The following is a 20,926-nucleotide window of genomic DNA, read 5'->3' on the forward strand; positions in this document are numbered from 1 at the left end:
AAGTTGTAAAAACATTTTATGTTATAATAAAAACATGCGATTCAACATTTCTTTTTGCGCAAAGATAGCAGCTCTATTTAAAATTGATTTATTATACGATAGACGGATTTTAGAAGAATATATAGAAATATTTTAAAAAGAAAGAGAAACGTAATTAATAAGAACGGTAAAATTAAGAAAAAAATGTTTGATAATTTTTTTATTTGGTTACATATTAAAGATATCACATCTAATGAAAAATATACATTTTTTAAATTTAAAATATTAACAATATTATCAGGTTTAGGTATTATATAATAAAATGTCTGAATTATTAGAATATAGTTATGAATGAATACCTTTCTAACGAAAATTTGCAAAGACTCAAATAATAGAAAAATAATTTTGATAAATTCAAAATAAGTGTTAAAAGACTGATGAAAGATATATGTATATCTTAATCTAAATGTAATAAAATATCTCCAAATTATTAAATTTTTTTCTCTAAAATCTATATAACGGGTCTTCTTTCAAAAGTTAAAGAACAGCGATCAAAGAAATCATTGTTTAAAATGAAGATTATTTAAAAAGAAATAATGTCGAATTTTCAAAAAGGACTCAAAGTGACATCTTACTGTTGTCTATCGAGACAACTGATTTTTACCGACGTATCTTTCTTTGCTAGTAGTTTCGTCTTATTTTATATTACATAAAAAAATGCGGTAGTGCAACACAATATATATATAATATTAATGCGTTGTAAATATGAATGCTTAGTTATGAAACATCTGCATAATATATATAATAAATCACGAATTTAAAACTGTATTATAAGCTAATTGTTCAGATATTTATTATAAGTCGTCGGTCGAAAATTTTAAATCGACAGTTATATGTAGATAATGTTAATATTTTTCAATTACTTCCGGGTTCTTAAGGCCCTGATAATAATCATGAAAATTAACCTAATTGTAAGATTGATAGTCTTTGATATATCTTCATCAGTATCATCTCGTCGGTGATTTAACGATGCAAAGCGTCGACATCGAATTTCGTGAGAAACTAATATTTAATTGTCGATTCAGCAATAAAAGTAATTTGCGACAATCGCAACCTAGCTTTCGATTATGAAATTTTGAATTAAGAATATTTTAGCGGTTTTCCGGTGTTGAAAATAAAAGTTACTGAATCCTGTAAGGGGAACTGCAATTCTGTAATAAACTTTTCAAGTTGTAAGTAACAGGTTACAAAATTGAATGTTGAATTCAGTTTGCAGCGCGCATGCGCGAGTGAAGTGCTACTGCACTGCACTGCGTGCCTAGTGCCTAGTGTTTGCGGTCGCCGGAGTCGCCGGAACGCTGTGAAAATGTCAGCTCGCTGGTGGTGAATTGGTAATCAGTGGTGATCATTGGTGATTCACGCTCGGCGCTTGGCGCTCGGCCTGTCTCGCGCGCGCGCGCGCGTCAAACGGCTGGGGCTGGGGCTGGACGGCTGTACGCTGCACGTCCCGTGTCCCGTGTCCCGTGCCACCGAGACGAAGACGATCGACCACGTTCTGCTCGGACTGCGAGCAGGTGAGTGACAGCGTGGATACACGTACACGCGTGTTCGTTAGGCGAATCGCCGCACGCACCGTGCACCGTACCGGGTTGACCGCCGCGCCGACCGGGCGGATCGTCATATTCGTCATTCGTCGACGACGACGACGGCGGACAACGGACGGCGCCCAACGGGCGAGTGAGAGCAGGTTAAGTGCATTCGCACCGCAGCCACGCAGCATCCTATCCCCGTCCATAGTTTATACCTGTCCTCGTGCTAGTCGTGCTCTGATATCAGTCCCCAACAACTAGGCGTAAATTAGCGTCTGGCGTGCTGTTCGCGGCAGCTGGTAGCGGTTTCACGATCGCCAAATGGAATTCCCGTTTCCGCACTTCCCGCTGCACCTGTCAAGTGCACTTTCTAAAGCGTGACTCATGCTATTGCTGATGAGGGGGTAAAAAAGGCTGGAATGCCATTCCGGGGGACTGTCTAATTTATCAGCAGCGCGAGCCCGCGATAATCTCCAGGTGACTTTATATTTGTAGTGGGATGTGGTGGGATCGGTGGGATGGCAGATAAGAGGGCCTGGCTGGTTTATAATTTCGTTACATTACAACACGTCTGTAACTGTAAAGTTAGACTGAAAGATAATAAATTATTAAAGGGTAATATATTTGTGCATTTCTCTTTCGAATGCGTCACTCTACGCGACTCTAATAATTAAAATTTCAATTAATTTTAGTCATTAGCCAGTAATTGATTATATATTAATTATGTGTATCACATGTGTATACATTAAACCATGTTAAAAACAAATTATATTGAAAAATGTTAGATTATAATCACGTACTTATCGAAACAATAACATTTTCAATATTCCTCCGACAAATTTATTTTCTTACTTTGAACGTATTGTTATGTGACAATTACCTTTGCTTTCTGTTAATTATATATAAGGTATAAATTATATTAGGAACATGCCAACGCACATACGTATGTTGAAAGACTGTAATTATATATAACAGGTGTAAAATCTATTAGGAACACGTTACAATATGTGAAAGACATTAGACGGTAGTTTTAATAAAATAAGAGTAGCTAGGACTTTATTGTCACATGTCATTGAGAAATATCAAGTAACACTTGTATGTATTGTTTCATTGATAAGAGTAACACTCCTCTAGGATGATGGAGGAACCACTGAGCCAAGGTGCCTCGCCGTCCAGCGGTGGCAACTTTTCGGTGGGTGGTGCCAGTGAACTCAATTCGACCACCATAGTCAGTCTAGATGAGAGGATATTGGATATCACATCGCGACACACCTTAAATGTCCTTAGAACACCTCCGACCAAAAAAGCCAAGAGAGTTCGATTCTTCCGCAATGGAGATAAATATTATACAGGTGTGGTAATGGCAGTGACGCCTGAAAGATATCGCAGCTTCGATAGTCTCGCGTCCGATCTGACTCGTGCCCTGGTTTCGAGTGTTACCCTGCCGAATGGGGTGCGAACGATATATACCATGGATGGTCACAAGGTACAGAGCGTCAGCGACCTAGAGGACGGCAAGTGCTACGTGGTGTCTGGCCAGGGTGAAATCTTTAAAAAGGTCGAATATTCAGCGTCCAAGGTCCGTCGGGGGAGCTCGCTGTCTGGGCTGCCACAGTCGCCGGCAGCTAGCAGTGGTGGCGGTGGTACCGGCAGGCAGACCAGCGCCATTCCGTTGTGCGTGAAAGCGCGCATCGTGACGCTGATCCGCCACGGTACCAAGCCACGTAAGGTGGTGCGGTTATTGTTGAACAAACGCAACGCGCCGAGTCTCGAGCACGCGATGGAAGCGATTACGGAGGCGGTAAAACTCGATACTGGGGCGGTGAGGAAGGTGTACACGTTGTCAGGTCAGCAAGTGACCTCGCTCGAGCAATTCTTTGAGAATGATGACATCTTTGTGGCTTACGGCCCGGAGAAGTCCGTACAGGAAGATTTGGAGCTGGACTTCGAGGAGAGTAAGAGTGTTCAGAGTTTCCGCCGATGTCCGTGGAGTTCCAAGCGACAGAGCGGCCCGATGCCGCGGATGCCGAGAAAGTCTGGCAAGAAGACGCTTACCACGCCGCAAGTCAGGACACCCAGTCCGTCATCTTTGATACTGCCACAGCCTCTGAGATTGCATTACACCGTAGGACACATAATTGGAGACGGAAACTTTGCCGTCGTTAGGCATTGCACTCACAAGTAAGTATTACAAAGCACAAAGGACTTTTAAATAGAAATTTTATATGAATTATCAAAACATGAAAACTATAGTTTTCGTGTTTTGAAGATCAGAAGATGTTATTTTATAGAAGATAATTGTACGATATGTAAAAAGAATAATTAGTGAAGTTTTATATAAAAAAATATAATTAACATGCAAAATGTAACGCAATATTGTAATTTATTTAGCCAGAGATGGCCTTTAGTTTATTTGTTTAAAAAATCTGATACGAAACATTAAAATTTAATATTTTAGATCTAGCGGAGCTGAATACGCGATGAAAATTGTGGATAAGTACAAGTGTCAAGGAAAGGAGACAATGCTAGCCAGCGAGGTAGCGATACTGAGACAAGTTTGCCATCCCAATATAATCAGTTTGATTGCGGAACAAGATACTGCCGATCAGCTATTTTTAGTTATGGAACTCGTTAAGGTACGCCATCGAAATTGAAAGAAACTTAATAGTGCTGAAAACAAATCAAAACGATACATTTGTAACTTAATTTATAATGTAAAATTGAATTGCAAAGATGTAGTAATTGAAACGATATTTCCTCAGGGTGGAGATTTATTCGATGCAATCGCAGTAGCGACGAAATTCTCCGAAGCAGAAGCGAGTGTGATGATCAGTCACTTGACTTCCGCCTTGGCTTATTTACATTCGCATCATATCGTACATCGCGATGTTAAGCCGGAGAATCTTTTAGTTGAGATGGATGGCAGTCACGTTAGGTGCTTGAAACTAGGTGATTTCGGACTCGCGCAGGTAGTGCGAGAACCTTTATACACAGTCTGTGGTACACCTACTTATGTGGCACCGGAAATTCTCGCCGAAACCGGATATGGTTTAAAGGTATGTTGATTTATTATAGCGAATTTAGCAGCGTTAAGTATAGCAAGTAAAGTTATTATAAAAATTAATTAGTTGGAACACGTTTCTCATGTACTTTTAAAGAAAATATATTTTTAAAGGCAAAAATATAAGAATTTTTAATATTGATCTATAAAGACATGAAAAATATATTTAGATTATATATAAATATCTGTCTTTTAAAAAAATATTTCTGTAATAACTCTTATGTATATATAAATATATTGTTTTTTAGATTGATGTATGGGCGGCCGGAGTAATTCTATATATTCTCTTGTGCGGCTTTCCGCCATTCGTATCGTTAGATAACGAACAGGAAGAATTATTTGAGCGTATTCTGAGCGGTCAATATGAATTCACATCGCCGTATTGGGATACGATATCGGATTCCGCAAAGCAGCTCATCTCGAACATGTTGCAGGCACAGCCAGAACTTCGCTTCAGCGCGGAGGACGTGTTAGATCATCCGTGGCTCGCGGTAACTGTCACTGACATACGACATTGTTATTGTACCTCACAAGTTAGAGAAATCACCGCGTTGCCGCACCAGCATGGCTTAAAACCCCTCTCTCACTCTCTCACAGTAACCGAAGATGAATTTATCGGGTGGTTCTCGGCTACACGACACATTCGCTATTGCATTTATTATTTTGGGCACGATTCCTTCAGCTCCCTTCAGCTCGTCACGCCACACTACACAGGAAAAGAGTTCAGAGCGGGTTTATAAGTGTAACATTTGGAATTTCAACAATAAGTTTTGTCAACGAAATCGTCTCGAGTTTTGAATTTATTTAATTTTATTATTACTTAATCCATAAAGAATTTTATATTTATATAGTTTCGAGAAAAGAAGCAAAAACATGAACAGCTCTAGATTATAGAATTTATTTTATAAATTAAAAAAAAAAGATTACGTATTATAAATATTCTTCTATAAATGTAATTTATTTAAGAATTAATAATTCGTTATGATCCTTTACTTTTATACGCTGAACAAAATTTCCATGTTATGAGCGTGGTGTGATCAGAAACCTTGCCTCCTTCACGCTTTGTCGGCTTTATTTCGAACACAAGACTAAGAAAGCTTTTGTAGTGGTTTGCTGTATCTGTAGCAGTGCTTTTTCTTTTCTTTTGTCCCGCCTCTGTATATCAGCAGAGCTTTCTAGGAGGCGAGCAGACCGCAACAGCAACTGCTGCCGACGCACCGGCGGAGCAATACTGGAATCAGCAGCGTAAGCCGATAAGATTGGCTACCTTTGAATTCGACTTCAAGAAGCAGCGCAGTCAACGACAGGATGACGATACCAGAACAAGAGCTGAGTGGAAAAATGATATTGATCGTTGCGACGCACCGGAGTTCATTAATACCCAGAGAAAATCGGATGAGCGAAATCATGATGAAATTGATTTTGCCAACGGCAATAGCAACGAAAATGATTTAATGTTTCTTAATTCCGACTGTCTGAAAGACATCAATAGTCTGAGCCGATCAATGCACGATCTAATAGATAATCTAAACGATAACAGAAGGCCGCGACGTCGTCTCGAATCGCAAAGCGCTACTTCGTCGCTTAACAGCATTCCAGAGAATTTAAATACGTGCAATTGTCGCAGCAATTCACCGGTTTATTGCAGCAACATCGCCGAGAAGATAGTCACGGCTTCTAGGAATCATCGAGGCGATCAGAAAAATGGAAACTCGGTAAAAGAGCCAAGATATTTTCACTCAAATTGTGAAACGCCGAAGTCGGCGAATAAATCCATCGTCAAGAATCGGCAAAATACATGTAACCAGAAGAACTTGTACGAGATGAGTCGTGAAAGCAGATTCGACAGCGATGACTTTCGCAACAGCAACGCGACTGCGTCGACATCGAGTGACAGTCTGACTGGCGATAGTTCGACCGGCAATGACATCGAGACTTCTGACAGCTTTGTAAACATTCAATTCGCGCGATTGGCACGTGGCCAAAAATCGAGCTCGACGCAAAGCATGGAATCGACTGATAGTTTCGAGAATGTGAGTTTTCGGTACACGAACCGGACCAACTGTCTCAAGGATCATTCATCACAGATATCTTCCAAGCTCACGAATAATCAGGATCAGAATACGTCTGCTACGAAGATACTGCAAACCCGAATAGCTGTGCTGAATACATTAAGATCACCTAAATCGAACAATCAGCTCGACAAAAAGAACTGCAATAGCCCGTTTAGTAGGGTTCAAGAAATGGGTAAATGCGCAAAGAACGAGCCAGTGAAGCTACGACAGGAAAGATACATTAATAGGAAGAGTCAGATAGATCCCAGAAATGCAAAGAGCAAGAGATACAGTTGCTTTTCTCCATGCGCAACGAAGAGATCGCCCGAGGAAGTCGGCGGCAGCGGCGGCGGCAGCGGCGATAAAGTCACAACGCGGAAGTTTAGCTCGACGGATGAATTACGCGACGAAACGAGACAGAAGTCGGCAACGCGGACAAAACGGTTTAGCCTGTATTATACACCGCAGCCGTTGAGGAAGACATACGAGAGTGAAGCGAAGACCGGGAGGATCACGTACAAGCCGACGGGTCGCACTCAGCGATCTGAGATCAACAAGGGAAGGGACGAAGAGGAGGTGGAAAAAGTAGATAGGAGCCGGAGATCAGTGATCGACGCCTCGACGATTGCTAGCAGGAGCAAATCCAACAGGCAAAATGTTCACGTGAAAACAAGCGGCGTACTGAACACGACCAGGACGAAGTGATAACGAGTAGCGTAGAGTCGAGGTGATTCGCCAAAGGTGTGTGGACTGTGGACGCTGACTTACGACTAATTCGCGCCAGAGCGACGAAATCCAAAGTTCAAACGCTTTAAAAATGGGGCAATTGTGGTATTGGTATTGTTTAAAGTCATTAAGTTGATTGACACTCTTGCGTAGCGATTGAAAAAGCGAGCTTCATCGAAGTTGACAACTATTTTCTTAATGACTGTGTACACGCGAGAAAAGTTTCGCGTCGCTTTAAATTTTATTAAATTGAAATTATGGAGGGCTAAATAAGAATGACACTAAACATTTTGCGATGGTAGAAACGATCTCATAATCCTTAGATTTTGAACTTTCAGATTCAGATTGACAGTAGTGACAGTGTTAACGAAAAGCTACAATAATCGATAATTTCTATTTTCTCTGAAAGTTTTCAGGTCATTACTTACAATAAAAATAAAAAATGAAATATAAAACGATGGGTTAGAAAGTTATAATATTTCTTTAAGGCATTTTACCGACAAAATAGCATTGGGAAATAATTGTACAGGTGTTAAAAAGTGCAGTTATAATACTTTTCACTGATGCCATTCAGAAAGAGATCCTCGAATCTTGTAGATAATCCAACACAGAATAGTGTGAAATGGTGCAAAACTTTTTTTTAAATTTACGTATAATTCCATACAATTTTTAATACTATTGAAGATTGAATAGCTGAGAAAGACCAAAGACAGATATATAATCGCAAAGTGTGCAAAAATTTTTTTTAAAGAATAAAACTGGATTTAAATTCATATCTGCAAAAATTAATTACTTACCAGAGTATTAACTTCTAGAGTTAATCTGGAGGACTTGCTAGTTATTAAAATCCCGGTTGCAATTCGTCCTTTTTTAGATATCCTTTTAGTTAGAGTAAGAATAATATATAATTAATCTTGCGTGATAGAGAGTGCTAATCGATGATGATGTAACCAGTCTTTAATCGTCCGGAAGGATGACTGTGTCAACAGCACTGAGATAGTAGTAGATCGATAGCGAATGATGATGACGGAGATTGAAGCGGATGAGTTTGGAATTAAGAACAAAACATGCCAAATGCATTTAAGTAGGTTATTTTATATCGGATGTCTACGTAAGTCTAGTTATAGGTAAAACGCAAATAGACGGAGTATTCAATCAACCTTTTCGGTTCCATGACGCGAAAAAGGCTTTAACATATATGTGTTAACGTAAAAATTAATTTTGGCGACTTTTAGCTTATTTATATTGATATTTGAACGTCTCTTTTAAACTAAAGGAAATTTGTCTTAAGAAAAAATACGATTTTAAGGTAAAAGTTACACCGAGTAGTTTCTCGAAGAGTGCAATGTATGATCGAAAGGGTTAAGGTAAAAAATAATAACTAGGAGAATAAAGCTTCATTTTCGAGCGATTAGTGATTAGCGATTAGCGATTAGCGATTAGCGATTAGCGATTAGCAATTGGTATTTAATAACGTAAGAATTTTCGCAACGGAAGACAAAGGGCGACGAATTGGGCGATTTTGGGATGCTGGATAAGCGTAGTGCACATTGAATTTATTCAAGGAAAAGCGAGAAGATAATTATTTTTGTAAAGGAACCGCGTCGTATTAGCAATAAGATATGACACTGGAAAATTGACGAACGAGTGCATGCGCTGCAGAAAAAGAAAGATGACTATTATTAAAATTATTTTTGTAGGTGTTGATAAGGTGAAGGCAAGAATTGACAGTGTCGTCTTTATCAAAATGGAAAATCAGGAAAATATTCTTTCAAATAACTGATTTTATCAAATGAGTAAAGAATGTTGAAAGAGGACGTTTTGCAAAGGAACAAAAAATTATTTTTATAATAGGTCAGTTTCAAGTGTATGCAATTATTTATTTAAAATTACTTATTTTAAACGAAGGGGGGAGAGAGAGAGAGAGAGAGAGAGAGAGAGAGAGAGAGAGAGAGAGAGAGAGAGAGAGAGAGAGAGAGAGAGAGAGAGAGAGAGAGAGAGAGAGAGAGAGAGAGAGAGAGAGAGAGAGAGAGAGAGAGAGATTGCCTTTTTACGTTATATTTTTTAAATTGTGGGATATATACTTATGGAATTTTCCGTTTTGATTCTGCATTGAAGTAATTAAGGACACAAAAGTATCTTTTAATTTAAAACAATATTGGAATTTTTATACAAATATACATATATAAAGTACAAAATATATGCATATATAACATTTGCAACTTTTGGAACCCGGAAATTTCAAAAATAACGAAAGGATGAGGTTTTTGAGATTCGATCAAGTCTTGACTCAACTTTATCAATTGTGAAAATTATCAGAATCATAACATCGCACTCTTTGTCGCTCGATTATTGCCAATTTGTGGTCTCACTTTTGCTGCAGCGATTCCCGACGATTTTTGTATCGCGCTCGTGTGACGTCTATCGACAAATTGTGTACATAATTGTAATGACGTGTGTGTAAGGCTTGATTACTCGTAAAATGATAAAAATAATGTCGTTACTGTGATTCGTTCGCTCGTCATTCATTTATTCGCGTTTTCTAGCGCGGAATCCCGACTTTTAGAATTTTGTTAATAAACGGTAATAATTACTTTTTTTTGTTTTTCGTTTTTGTTTTGTTGTATTGTTCTTAATATCTTAATAAGCATATCGATCTGCGCGCAATTTATGATAGTTCATAGGTTTTAAACGTGATTTACGCCAAAAATTAAAGATGCATATTGTGACTTTAACTATTTATATTATATATTATTATTATATTATATTATACATATATATACAATATATTAGAGATATGATATTCGTATAAAAGCAAATCTCTTATCATGCAACTCTATTCTCCAAATTTAACTGTATATTAACTATATCTGTTTAGTTTGCGATTTGCAGGAATAGAATTAAAAGAAAGCTACAACACCTCACGCCAGTGTGTCTTGCAATGTTAATTTCATGTTTATTTTCCCAAAATAAGCATTGTATAAATATGATTAATAAAACAATCTAACAACTTTTGAAATTATTGATAAAATATGTTCCGCTGAGTTCCGATTAAGGACATGATTAAAATCGGAAAATAGCGAAACGTATTTAAATTTGACATAAAATGTAATTAATATGTTATTATTAATATTATTTGAGTATGTGCGTTTAAAATTTTGTTGATTATAATTTTCAATAGAATTTAATCTGAATTATTTGATATTTTGATTTGCCAGGTTTACACAATTACGCGAGTTTTATCTTTGCACTTTTTTTTCTAGCGTATATTAGGGAGCGAATAAATTGCAACATGTATTTCTTGTGTAATTGATTACATCGGTGTTGACGCGATGTTTGACGGCACTACGGGTTTCTATTTTATTACTATTTCAGTTATTTGAGATTATTAAGCAACACACATCATTATCATAAATGCACCCGCAACTATTTAATGTACTGCCACAAAACTTACACTTATATTGAAAAATATAATTACGAAATTTCATGGTTACTGCATCTCGAGTCTCTATTTCATTCCTTCCGTTATTTCATTTCCATGCTAATGCTCACCTAAAACCATCAAGATAAATATTAACGATAATAATGAAATATTCGCAATTGTTATTTCCTATTTTATCTATTTATTTAAGATCAAAGACAATTGATTCAGTTTTATTCATCAGTCGTACACATAATCAAACATTGAAAATTTAAATCACTCGCGTTAACATGCTCGAGAATTAAAATTGAATTAAATTTACATAATTTAAGACGTTAAGTTATTTCGATTATTATAATCGATGCGCTAATCAAATTGAAGTACACGACTATATAACAGTTTCTTCTTGACACTGTAATATTTTATTATAACATTCTTTTATCTTCTTTATTAATTGTGACATTAATATTAAAGTATAAATTACATTATTATATTAACACGTTTGAAATTACGTTTGTATCAAAATGCAGTAATATACTAGTCAGATATAGTACTAAATACTATTAGCATCGACGTATAAATCGTATTCAAATATATATGCGATAACATCATTTTTATTCACGTTTTATTACGTTTAAATTTGCGGCAGTTTTATTGCGATTGTCGACAGTTGGATGTGTTTTCGTAAGCGCGAACAGCACGTTTTTTGTTTATTTTGAACTTGGACACGGCGGTAATCTTGTGGCTTCCCCCTCCCTCTGTCTCTCTCTCTCTCTCCCCTTTCTTTTCTGTCTCTATTCACGTCGCGGCGCAGTCGGGAGCGCGTGATCGCGCCGCGTTTTCTCGCTCGATTTTTGCGCCGAAAATCCATCCCGCGACTCGTTCGTTGTCTAATTCGTGTGTCTAACAATAAGTCGTGTCTCTGATTACGCGGAGTACTAATTTAACCCGATGTGATCGCGAATAGTTGTTTGATATCGTTCTTCGGTAATACGCATCGCGTTCTATCTGCTGTCTCCTGATCGAAATATTTCACCTCTCAATTCCCTCGTTCTTGCATTACGGACATTCGCACCCTTAACTGTTGATTAATTATAAATTATTAGCATCGGATCTCTAGAGTGATCAACGTGCAATACATCATCGTAAATATATTTAACGAGCGATCATCGCGATTGAGATTTTTCGGAATATCGGGTTAATGGAGTTTTCGCGTAGCGGCGTGAAGTTGGCGCGATTCGAATCTTTCAACTCCAATGCAATCGCGAATCGCGACGCGCATTCATTCGTGTCCGTTTCGCCGTCGCGTTTCGACGCGCGTTCGTCGTTTTACGCGTTAGCTTCTTTCTTTCATCCGTAATAAAGCTGCGGACGTAACAGATGCAATGATCGCCAGGAGTGCCGTGCGAGTTCAATCCGAAATCGATCGTCGGGTTGATTATTCGAGTAGAGAAATGTACGTAATTGCAAGTTTTCGGTCGGCTTGCACGCGGGTGCGTGAAAAAGTGGTCGGTGCAATGGCGGAATCCAGTGACGGGAAGATTATGGCAACGTAGACAGGTATTGAATCCATTTATCTCATATGTATTACATGACAGAATAAATATATCTTTGTTAAATTTCCGACATAGAGAATATTAGAAAAGTTCTCAGCATTCAATCGGATCAAACGGGAGATGACAATTTCACAAGTTTTCGGGTATATTTAATTATTATTAATATTTATCTAACGCGTGTTGTACGTATTGGAGCGCGAACGCGAAAGATGCGAGAAAAGATAGATCTGTTTGGTGTGATTCGGATGTTGCGCGTCGTCGCGGAGCATCGCGGCAGTCGCGGCACCCGCCGTCAGCTGTAACGAATTCGCGGCGAGGGGCGAGCGGCGAGGGTAGCGGGCCGCGGGCGCGGGCGCGGGCGCGGGCGCGGGATGTTCCCCCTTCCCTTTGCTCCGGCCGCGACGAGCTCGCCCCCACCTGCCACCGCGCACCGCGCACCGCGCACCTCACACCTCGATACGGTTCAACGTTCCACGGCGCGTGGCGCAGTCGGCGCTCGCCGATCGTCCACGCTCGTCGTTGTCAGTTCGAATGTCGTGGCGCGTGATTCCGTCCCGATTATGTTAACGCTTACATATCGAGAGTGAGAATCGTCTCTCTCTCCCCCTCTCTCCCTCTCTCTCGTCTTCTCTTTTGTGACGCATATCGGTGAAAAAGTGTGCTTTTTTGGTGATCGCAGAAGCTGCGGAGGGATACATATCAACGAGACAAGATTCGCGTGGGACACGCATCGGGCACGAAGCCGCGCTTGGATCACGTGAGTTTGACTGAAAATTTGTTTTGTGGTGACGGTAAACGGCTTTCAATGTATTACACACGCGTGTTATAGACGGAGACTGCGAGTTTTGAAACGTTTAGCCGTTATTATAGTTATCATATCACGTGAAATATCGCAAGCCGCGGAATGGTAGCCCGTGGTAGCCGATTACAAGTCACGTGATCGTTGCTTCGAAATCCGCTAGTCATTCAAATTTAAGGCGCGAATAAAACGCTATTTTATTTAGTAGTATATATAATTATTGTGCGTGTTATTTGTTTTACTACATTTTTATGTACGACAAATGCGCCTATTATTAATTTATATTAATTCAATTATTCGTTTATATTAATGAACTTTTATAATCATATTATTAATGATTAAAACAAATATTTGATTAAAATAAAAGTACATTATTGATCGGTAATTAATTAATTTATTTCATATTAAAGAAAAAATTAAAATTTTCTGAAACTTTTAAGTTTTATCGCTGACGCTTCCAGCATTTTATGATAAAATGTACTATACCTTAAAATCGACCGTGTTGTAAAAACATTATTTTTTCATTGTATATATTGTTTATGCTCATTTCAATATTATATCGAATACCGTCGCTCGACTAAGAAACTACTCTAGCTAACGTGTAATATACCGCGCGCGAAAATGGCAATTTTTCGTGTTCAAATATTAACTCGGCGCGTTATATATGCGCGTATCGCGCCACGTAATTTATATTTACCGAGTTTACGAAAAACTCACCCTCACGGATTGGACGAAGGCGCGAGGTAACATAATAATCATAACCGAGAATATCATGCGAGCGCGAGGGCGCTAAATTGAATGTCGTATTATCCCTTTTTTCGTATGCAATTTATGCGAGGAGAAAATGGCAAATATTGATATGTCATTCGTTTCACTAATCCCACTTATTGTTAGGAGAATCGTAATTCTTTTTAAGATAAAAAAATTGAGAAAGAAGATTTACATATTTTATAATTCCTCTGAATAATAGATTTTTTTTATTTAATTATTAAAATAATTTGCATAAGCAGCATTTTCAGAAAATACCAAAACTGTTTATATTTGCAAATGAATTTTGTAATATGGAAATATTTTATATCGACATAATTGTCATAAAACTACGGCAAAAAAAAAACGTAATACAAAGTTTGTGCGTAAAGTTCGCGTTCGCGTGTGACGTGACAGTTGCTACATTTTCGCGGAGTGTCATGTAGGAAAGACGCAAACCGTGGATATAATTATTGCAATTTGGCCCCGCGTGGATGAGGAATTTCGTAGTATCGAAATTATTCGCCGTATCGGAACACCTGCCGCGATTATTATCGGAGCGTAACGGTATTTCTGCACGATGCATGTGCGTTGTCGCCGTCACCGCTAGACTTCGCGCTCAAACGCGCCGCTAATGATTGTTCCGCGAACGTTGCGTCACGAGGACGTTTCCCGAGGTCTTTCGAAATACTATACACTCATGTTTATATCAATTTACGCCGCTCGCGGATTTAATGCTCCGTTGTTGCAATCGCGACAGTGAGTTCTGCTTTTTATGCAAATCATAGAATGAGGTCATGTAACAAATTTTTATGTAACTAAGGCTATATATCATTTGGACGTTTTAATATTCTAAATGTTTCTATAAAGATATCGTATCGAAACGAACGTTTAAAATTTATTGAAATTGTCCTCGGGAATTTGTTATAAAAATTGATTATTTGATTTTATTATCATTGTTATTTGCTGAATTATGTATGTTGCTCTTTACTCCTATTTTATTCAAGCAAATCTTTATATTTATCCTTGGATTCTATCTTGGAGAAATCCGTAAAAATGTTGGGTAAGGTATAGAATTGTGAAAGTACGAATTATTTGTATGGACGAAAAGCTACAGGCAATTCATTTTCTTTATTACTGGAAAGTAAAGACATTTTTGCGTATCATCTCGTCGCGGTATAATTAACCAACTGAGAGAGCCGATGAGATTGCCAAATTTGGCGATTCCTGACTGATGCGCTTTTGGTACTGTACGGTTGCATAATGCATTTGCATAAACGCGCATACCTGATTTTGAGTGAGCTGAACATATTGCGCGCGTTTAATTTGTCGTAAACAGATTCTTTCTTTTGCAACTAGTTTATTTTGAAAGAATTTTGCGTTCCGCAAATTCCAATAAAGCGTACCGGGAATTTGCTGCGTAATTTTATACACGTTTTATCTTGAAAATAAAATTAGCATCGAAATGCGTTTTCCAGATTTGCTCACAGCAAAAATAATACACGCCTACTTAAATAATATAAAAAAAGCTTTCGTGTGCTTTTGTTTTTAAATTACATAGTTACATAAAGATTATGCGATATCACATATAATCACGTTTGCAAAGAAAGAGAGATAAATATAGAGAGATAGAGTGAACGTTTCCGATATTCGCAGAAATTATACGAAAGTCAAGTCTCGCGTGGTAATCAATCTACATCCAGTCTTTATCCGACTCGGAAAAAAAGAAAACATTTCAAAAACAGACTTCGGCGGTAGCAGGCGGACGCGTGTCGTCCATCGACGCAAAAGGGTTACGGATATACAGGGCGCGTTTATTTTTGCACGTTGATCGTCAGCGTAAACACGAGACCGTCTGTTACGGCGCTTCTCCTATCCGGTTCGAAAAACGATATATGGCAGTTGTCCGTACTCGTTGATCCACCTTGCAAATAGGGACTTTCGATATTTGGATCGATTTCCACTATAAGTCGATGGAACATTTAATATCATTCTCATAAATCGGGAAAGAATCACAATACAAAAATTGATTTTTTTTAATTTCCAGATGTAAATATTATTTTTACTATAATTAAAAAAGTGACGAATTAGAAAAATTATTAATTTTTGAAATTACTCACTTAATTTTTATAAATTAGCACATTGTTCTTAAACAGAAATAATTAAATTACATTGTTTTTTTGCTTCAAATTAAAGAATTGCAATTAATAAATAGTTACTCCAGATTATAACAAATCATCAGAACATATTATATTTTGAATTGATTCTCTTGGAATAGGTTACGATATACGTTTGATTTTTTCATCAAAATCTGTTTTTAATTTCTTTATGCCTTTTCCAGTCAGTGTTTTTCCAGTCAGTTTTTTTTACGCCGTCGATTAAGAATCGTTAGGTCAATCGGTGCGTTATTAATTATCCCGCATGTTTGATCGGAGAAAAGAATGATTTCATCCTTCGCAGATCATTAATCTTACCCACGTTTTGTTGGACGAAACACTCGGCGATCGTGATAATTAAAAGAAAACATGGCACGTGCTTGACAGAGATTACACGAACTTAATTATTTAACTAGTATCAAATTACAAAGAAACGCAAACTTGAGTTGGGTTTAAAGCATTAGAAGTTTCAAATTTATCCTATTTCAGATTTTAAATATTAAAATAAAAAAGCGCAAAATTAAATAATACTTATTTAATACTAAATGCAATTGTTATACATTTTGAAATATAAATTACATTTCTAATCTAATCATAAATTATTAAATGTACATTTTTATAACTTTTCCTAAATGTCTATAACTTAAAATCATATTTAAAGAATTAAGTATGATATTATTCAAAATCATATTTGAAGATACGATATTATCTTCTACAAGAAACAAGATTTTGGACAAGTTTTTTTAATTAATTTTTGCAATATGTTTACTATATCTTGATAAGTTTTTTCTTTTGAAACGATCGTGATATTAGCCCTGAAAAAAATCAGAATTTATTGGCGACGTTCAACGGACCATCCGTTGAATATATAGAGGCATATTAATCGCTGTGCTGCACAAACATTTTTTCTCCTCTCTCTTTACGGATTAAAACAATATTGCCGGCAATGTTTCTTCGTCGCTCGTTTACGGCCGCGAACGTTTTTATATACTACGTTCCTATTAACTTACTTGTATGACTCGCCGCTAATTTTTAGAGATCGGATCTTTTCCCTGCTCGTTTAAATTGCGATAAAAGCGCGGAATTGTAATTTGTGACAAAATTATCGTGAGTTTTATTATGGTTTTAACAGTATACATTACTGTGACACATCGGTGGTACTTTTATTTTTCGGATAATGTTTTTATCTTAAAATAAATTTTTTTAAATATAGCTTTACAATAAAATCCTGAAAGAACTTTGTATTAAAAAAAGTAACCTACGTATAATAAGCAGTTAAGTTGTCGGAAAAATCGCTTGTTTTTTCACGTTAAATCGGGTTACAATTTCTTAGTTGCTTCAAAAGAGGAAGACAATCTTCTAGCTTGAACATTTAACGCATTGGCGTTAATTTGTTGGATTCCCGTTGGAGTGTTGTGTTTAGGCAGACCATGGCGTGCTTGGCGCACATATTTAACGGCTACGCATTAAACACACTGTCGCTGATGAATGTCCCGACATTCGTCTGTGGCATAATTACTAGGATACGACCCCCCTCTAGAATCCTTCCTCACCCTTCTGGCGTTCCTACGCAAGCCCGGGTTGATATATTTCTTCGAAAACAGAAAACTTTTTATGCAATTATATTTTTATTAATAACATTTTTTTCCGTTTAATCTATTATAAATTAGAATAAAATTATATCTCGCGATATTTTTGATAATAAAAGATGGATTACGAAATCTTAAAAAAATATACATTCGCCAAAAGAGATTATTCCTAGACAATCTATATAGCAAAACAAGCTCACGGCAATAAATGTTTAGTAGCCGCAGGAATAAAGATCATTGATATATGTCATCTACATGTAGCGCCGGTGGCGCACGTCTCCAGGAATGTGTTGAGCATCCCCGGGCGTTATATGAAACTAACGGGACTCACGCGGCACGAGTTGTGAGCCCAGCCAAAGGTTACGACATCTTATCCCGATCGCGATCGTACCCCGTAGTCATGTTACTGTGTGTCTCATGCCTGCTCTGTACATTTCTCTCGGTCATATTTTTAATACCCAAAGGAAAAGTTTAACCCTAAACGCGGCTGTATCGTTTATAGATCATCGTTTAAGCAGCAGAGAGATTCTTAGAGCATCAGAGATAGAGAGCAACGTGACTGCAATATCGCGCAACGTCGCCCGAACAGATAGTAACGTGCTGACCGATGCTACCCAATGCAGAATTATTTATATTTCTAATATGAAAATTTAATGCATTAATATATCAAGAGCTAAAAGATATCATCACAAAAAGGATAGCATCTAAAAATTTTTTCTTTGCCACAATAAATAGGATATAATAAATAATATATTAAAAATAATATATTGTCATTATAGTAGGATTTCACCGACGCGGCGACGTGGCAAAGGATTGAAATATAAGTTTCGTAAAAGATCATAAATCCGAATTAACAAAGCGTATGATTTCTCTTAAATGACGTGACGACTGGAAACGAGTTTCTATCGAAATCAATACTTCTTTTCGGTCGTGACATTCATCTTGATTGACAGCTCCATTATGACCAGCAGCGGCAGCAGCTCGTGTTACTCCAATGTCGTTAATATCCTGTGTCTCTGGTCTTTCGAGTATACCCTTAAATTATTGTCACTTTTATCAAAGCTCTTCTCAAGCGAATTCTCGTAAATCAGCTTCTCGCTTTTTGTGGCGTGTTAAGATGGTATGATAACAGTCTTATATAGCTATATACATGTATTGACATCGGTATATGTATACATACACATATGTCGGAGAAAACGTTTCGCAATTTTTTTGATAAACTTTCTTAAACATCAAGTTTTCTAACTTTTTCTAAAGAAACATTTATATTAAATTTATAAAAGAATCCGTCATTAAAATAAGAAAGTCGGTATTAAATTAAAATTAAAATTAAAACTAAAACAAGAGTTAAAAAATTAAGATATATAAGTAAATGTTGTAATGTTTATAATAATTTATACATTTAAATTTAATATGCATTTGCATAGCTTTAGTATTGAATATGATAAAAGAGTTGTTTGAAGGGGATCAAATGCGTAAAAAGATGTTGTTAGTGATAAAATCTCGACGCTCGTAAAATACCATGTCGAAAAGCACTCAAAACATCGCATAAGCCGGTCTTTACTCTATCGAGGAATTGACGACAACGGTGTATCTAATGATACGCATAAACAATAGTGACAATGCTTTCCTTCTCTCATGTGCTAGAGATACACGAGCGCGCCACTGGCACTTTATGGACCTCGTAAAACGATAAAGACATCTATATACGATGCACAGTAGGTAGTATCATACAAATAGTCCTGGCTCACGAGTCTCTTAACGCGCGTGAGGCCCAAAGACCAAAAGATCAGACTCCGTTCTCGCGGTAAAAGTTATCCATTTCCTTGATGTAAAAAATACAGCTTTACTTTTATAAATTTCATATTTTTTAAGTAAAATACAGAAAGTTTTAATTACATTATTATTATTATTATTATTATTTCAATTTATATTATTATTTATGTATTATTAATCTGTATAATTTTATTAATTTTGCATATAATACTCTACTTAAAATATTATTGGAAAGACATAACGGTCGGTTAAAATATAATATTGTAGAATATTATTCAATCTCAAATTGTAAAGAGAAAATTTCTTATAAAAATCATTATAAAAATAAAACATAAAATTATATATTTCTGTATTATTCCTGTATTATTATTGGAATACAGAATATTTATTGTAAAACTCACATATTGTTCCGTTCACCTGAAGAAAGAGGTCACTATAGAGGGGGTCGAAAATACGTTGGAATAAACTTGACACGGGGGAACATGTGAGGGGGGTCAATAGCAGACTTGGCTTTTAAGTCATCGTGGGATGAGTCGACTCCTTTACTGGTGGTCCCCGCTATCACGCGGCCAAGTTATTAACGACCGGGGTCCTCAAGTAAAGAACCGCCCTTGGCGGCCCTTTACGGTCCGTCGTAGCTATTAACCGTTTATTTATTTGAAAAGTTTTATACGCGTGTTACACCCGTGCATCACGTAAACAGCCACTGTAATTCAAATTAGATTTCAAGGATGTAAAAGAAAAACTCAATGAAAATTACTTAATACAGAATATTAAAAATGGTCGGAAATTAGTATAGAATATATATAGAAGTTATTAGTAAGGGAAAAAGTTTTTAAATAAATATAAAATTCAGACAAATAAAACTTTATATAATATATCATCAGAATTGAATAAATTAGCTATATATTTTACAATTATTCGTATATCGTACAAATCTCGTACTTCCTACGAGATTAACATTCATAACAGAGTAATGTCAAAATTGTCAATTAAGTGCATTATTATTGCAACACCAAAGTCACATTATTATTTGAGGACTGTCATGCAATTTGCTCTCGATGGGTTTATTCTCAGGGGATAACAAGAGGCGGGGACGAAAGGCTGTTTACGAAGCTGCATTGCGTGTCTCGCGGTATAATCGCGAATTGCTCGAACTACAAAGAGACTAGGCGAGATAGAGATAGCTTCTAATTTACTCACTTTGGACACATTTAACAGGTATCTTGGGACGAACACAAAAACTTTTACCTGCGATGACGCACAGTTTAATGTATCGCCCCGATATCTTGATCAGCAAACCACCTTGGTCCTCTCCCCCCCTCTCTCTCTCTCTCTCTCTCTCTCTCTCTTTTTCCTATATTAATGAATATTTTTTATTGCAAACAAAATTGGATAACTTTATGATTTGTCTGGATAATATTAAAATAATGTTCTAATGAAATTTTGGCATATAATTAAATTAAAAGGTAT

The 20,926-nt window shown here is 36.9% G+C and overlaps 3 protein-coding genes across 7 annotated transcripts in view; 2 read left to right on the forward strand and 1 right to left on the reverse strand.

Moving 5' to 3' along the window:
• Crb (cell polarity complex component crumbs) overlaps positions 1 to 1,887 on the reverse strand; it is a 35,686-nt gene extending 33,799 nt beyond the window's left edge. The window contains exon 1 of the mRNA XM_071707763.1: positions 1,784 to 1,887. The gene's annotated coding sequence lies outside the window, so the exon portion shown is untranslated. The remainder of the gene's footprint in view (positions 1 to 1,783) is intronic.
• On the forward strand, positions 1,309 to 10,902 carry LOC139773358 (serine/threonine-protein kinase zyg-8). 5 transcript variants are annotated; one of them, XM_071707765.1, is made up of 6 exons: positions 1,309 to 1,553; positions 2,703 to 3,749; positions 4,027 to 4,204; positions 4,331 to 4,624; positions 4,878 to 5,120; positions 5,796 to 10,902. In XM_071707765.1, the coding sequence occupies exons 2-6, from the start codon at positions 2,704 to 2,706 to the stop codon at positions 7,386 to 7,388; spliced, it is 3,354 nt and encodes a 1,117-aa protein (XP_071563866.1). In that variant the 5' UTR covers positions 1,309 to 1,553; position 2,703; the 3' UTR covers positions 7,389 to 10,902. The 5 variants fall into 5 exon arrangements, with proteins under 5 accessions (XP_071563866.1, XP_071563870.1, XP_071563867.1 ...); XM_071707769.1 differs by having other exon boundaries at positions 5,799 to 10,902; XM_071707766.1 differs by lacking the exon at positions 1,309 to 1,553 and adding an exon at positions 1,580 to 1,726.
• Positions 10,903 to 12,135: 1,233 nt separating this feature from the next.
• Positions 12,136 to 20,926, forward strand: part of Sick (sickie) — a 162,043-nt gene continuing 153,252 nt past the window's right edge. Inside the window, exons 1-2 of the mRNA XM_071707762.1 lie at positions 12,136 to 12,390; positions 13,066 to 13,143. The gene's annotated coding sequence lies outside the window, so the exon portion shown is untranslated. The remainder of the gene's footprint in view (positions 12,391 to 13,065; positions 13,144 to 20,926) is intronic.

The sequence above is a fragment of the Temnothorax nylanderi genome, unplaced genomic scaffold (genome assembly GCF_030848795.1).
Source record: "Temnothorax nylanderi isolate EJ_2023f unplaced genomic scaffold, tnyl_v1.0 TNYL_tig0060_pilon, whole genome shotgun sequence".
NCBI lineage: Eukaryota > Metazoa > Arthropoda > Insecta > Hymenoptera > Formicidae > Temnothorax > Temnothorax nylanderi.

Bases quoted from the DNA above. Each gene is read 5' to 3' on its own strand.
- LOC139773358 (XM_071707765.1), top strand. From the start codon at position 2,704: ATGATGGAGGAACCACTGAGCCAAGGTGCCTCGCCGTCCAGCGGTGGC. The intron at 3,750-4,026 runs GTAAGTATTACA...TTAATATTTTAG, and splicing joins GTTAGGCATTGCACTCACAA to ATCTAGCGGAGCTGAATACG. The intron at 4,205-4,330 runs GTACGCCATCGA...ATATTTCCTCAG, and splicing joins TAGTTATGGAACTCGTTAAG to GGTGGAGATTTATTCGATGC.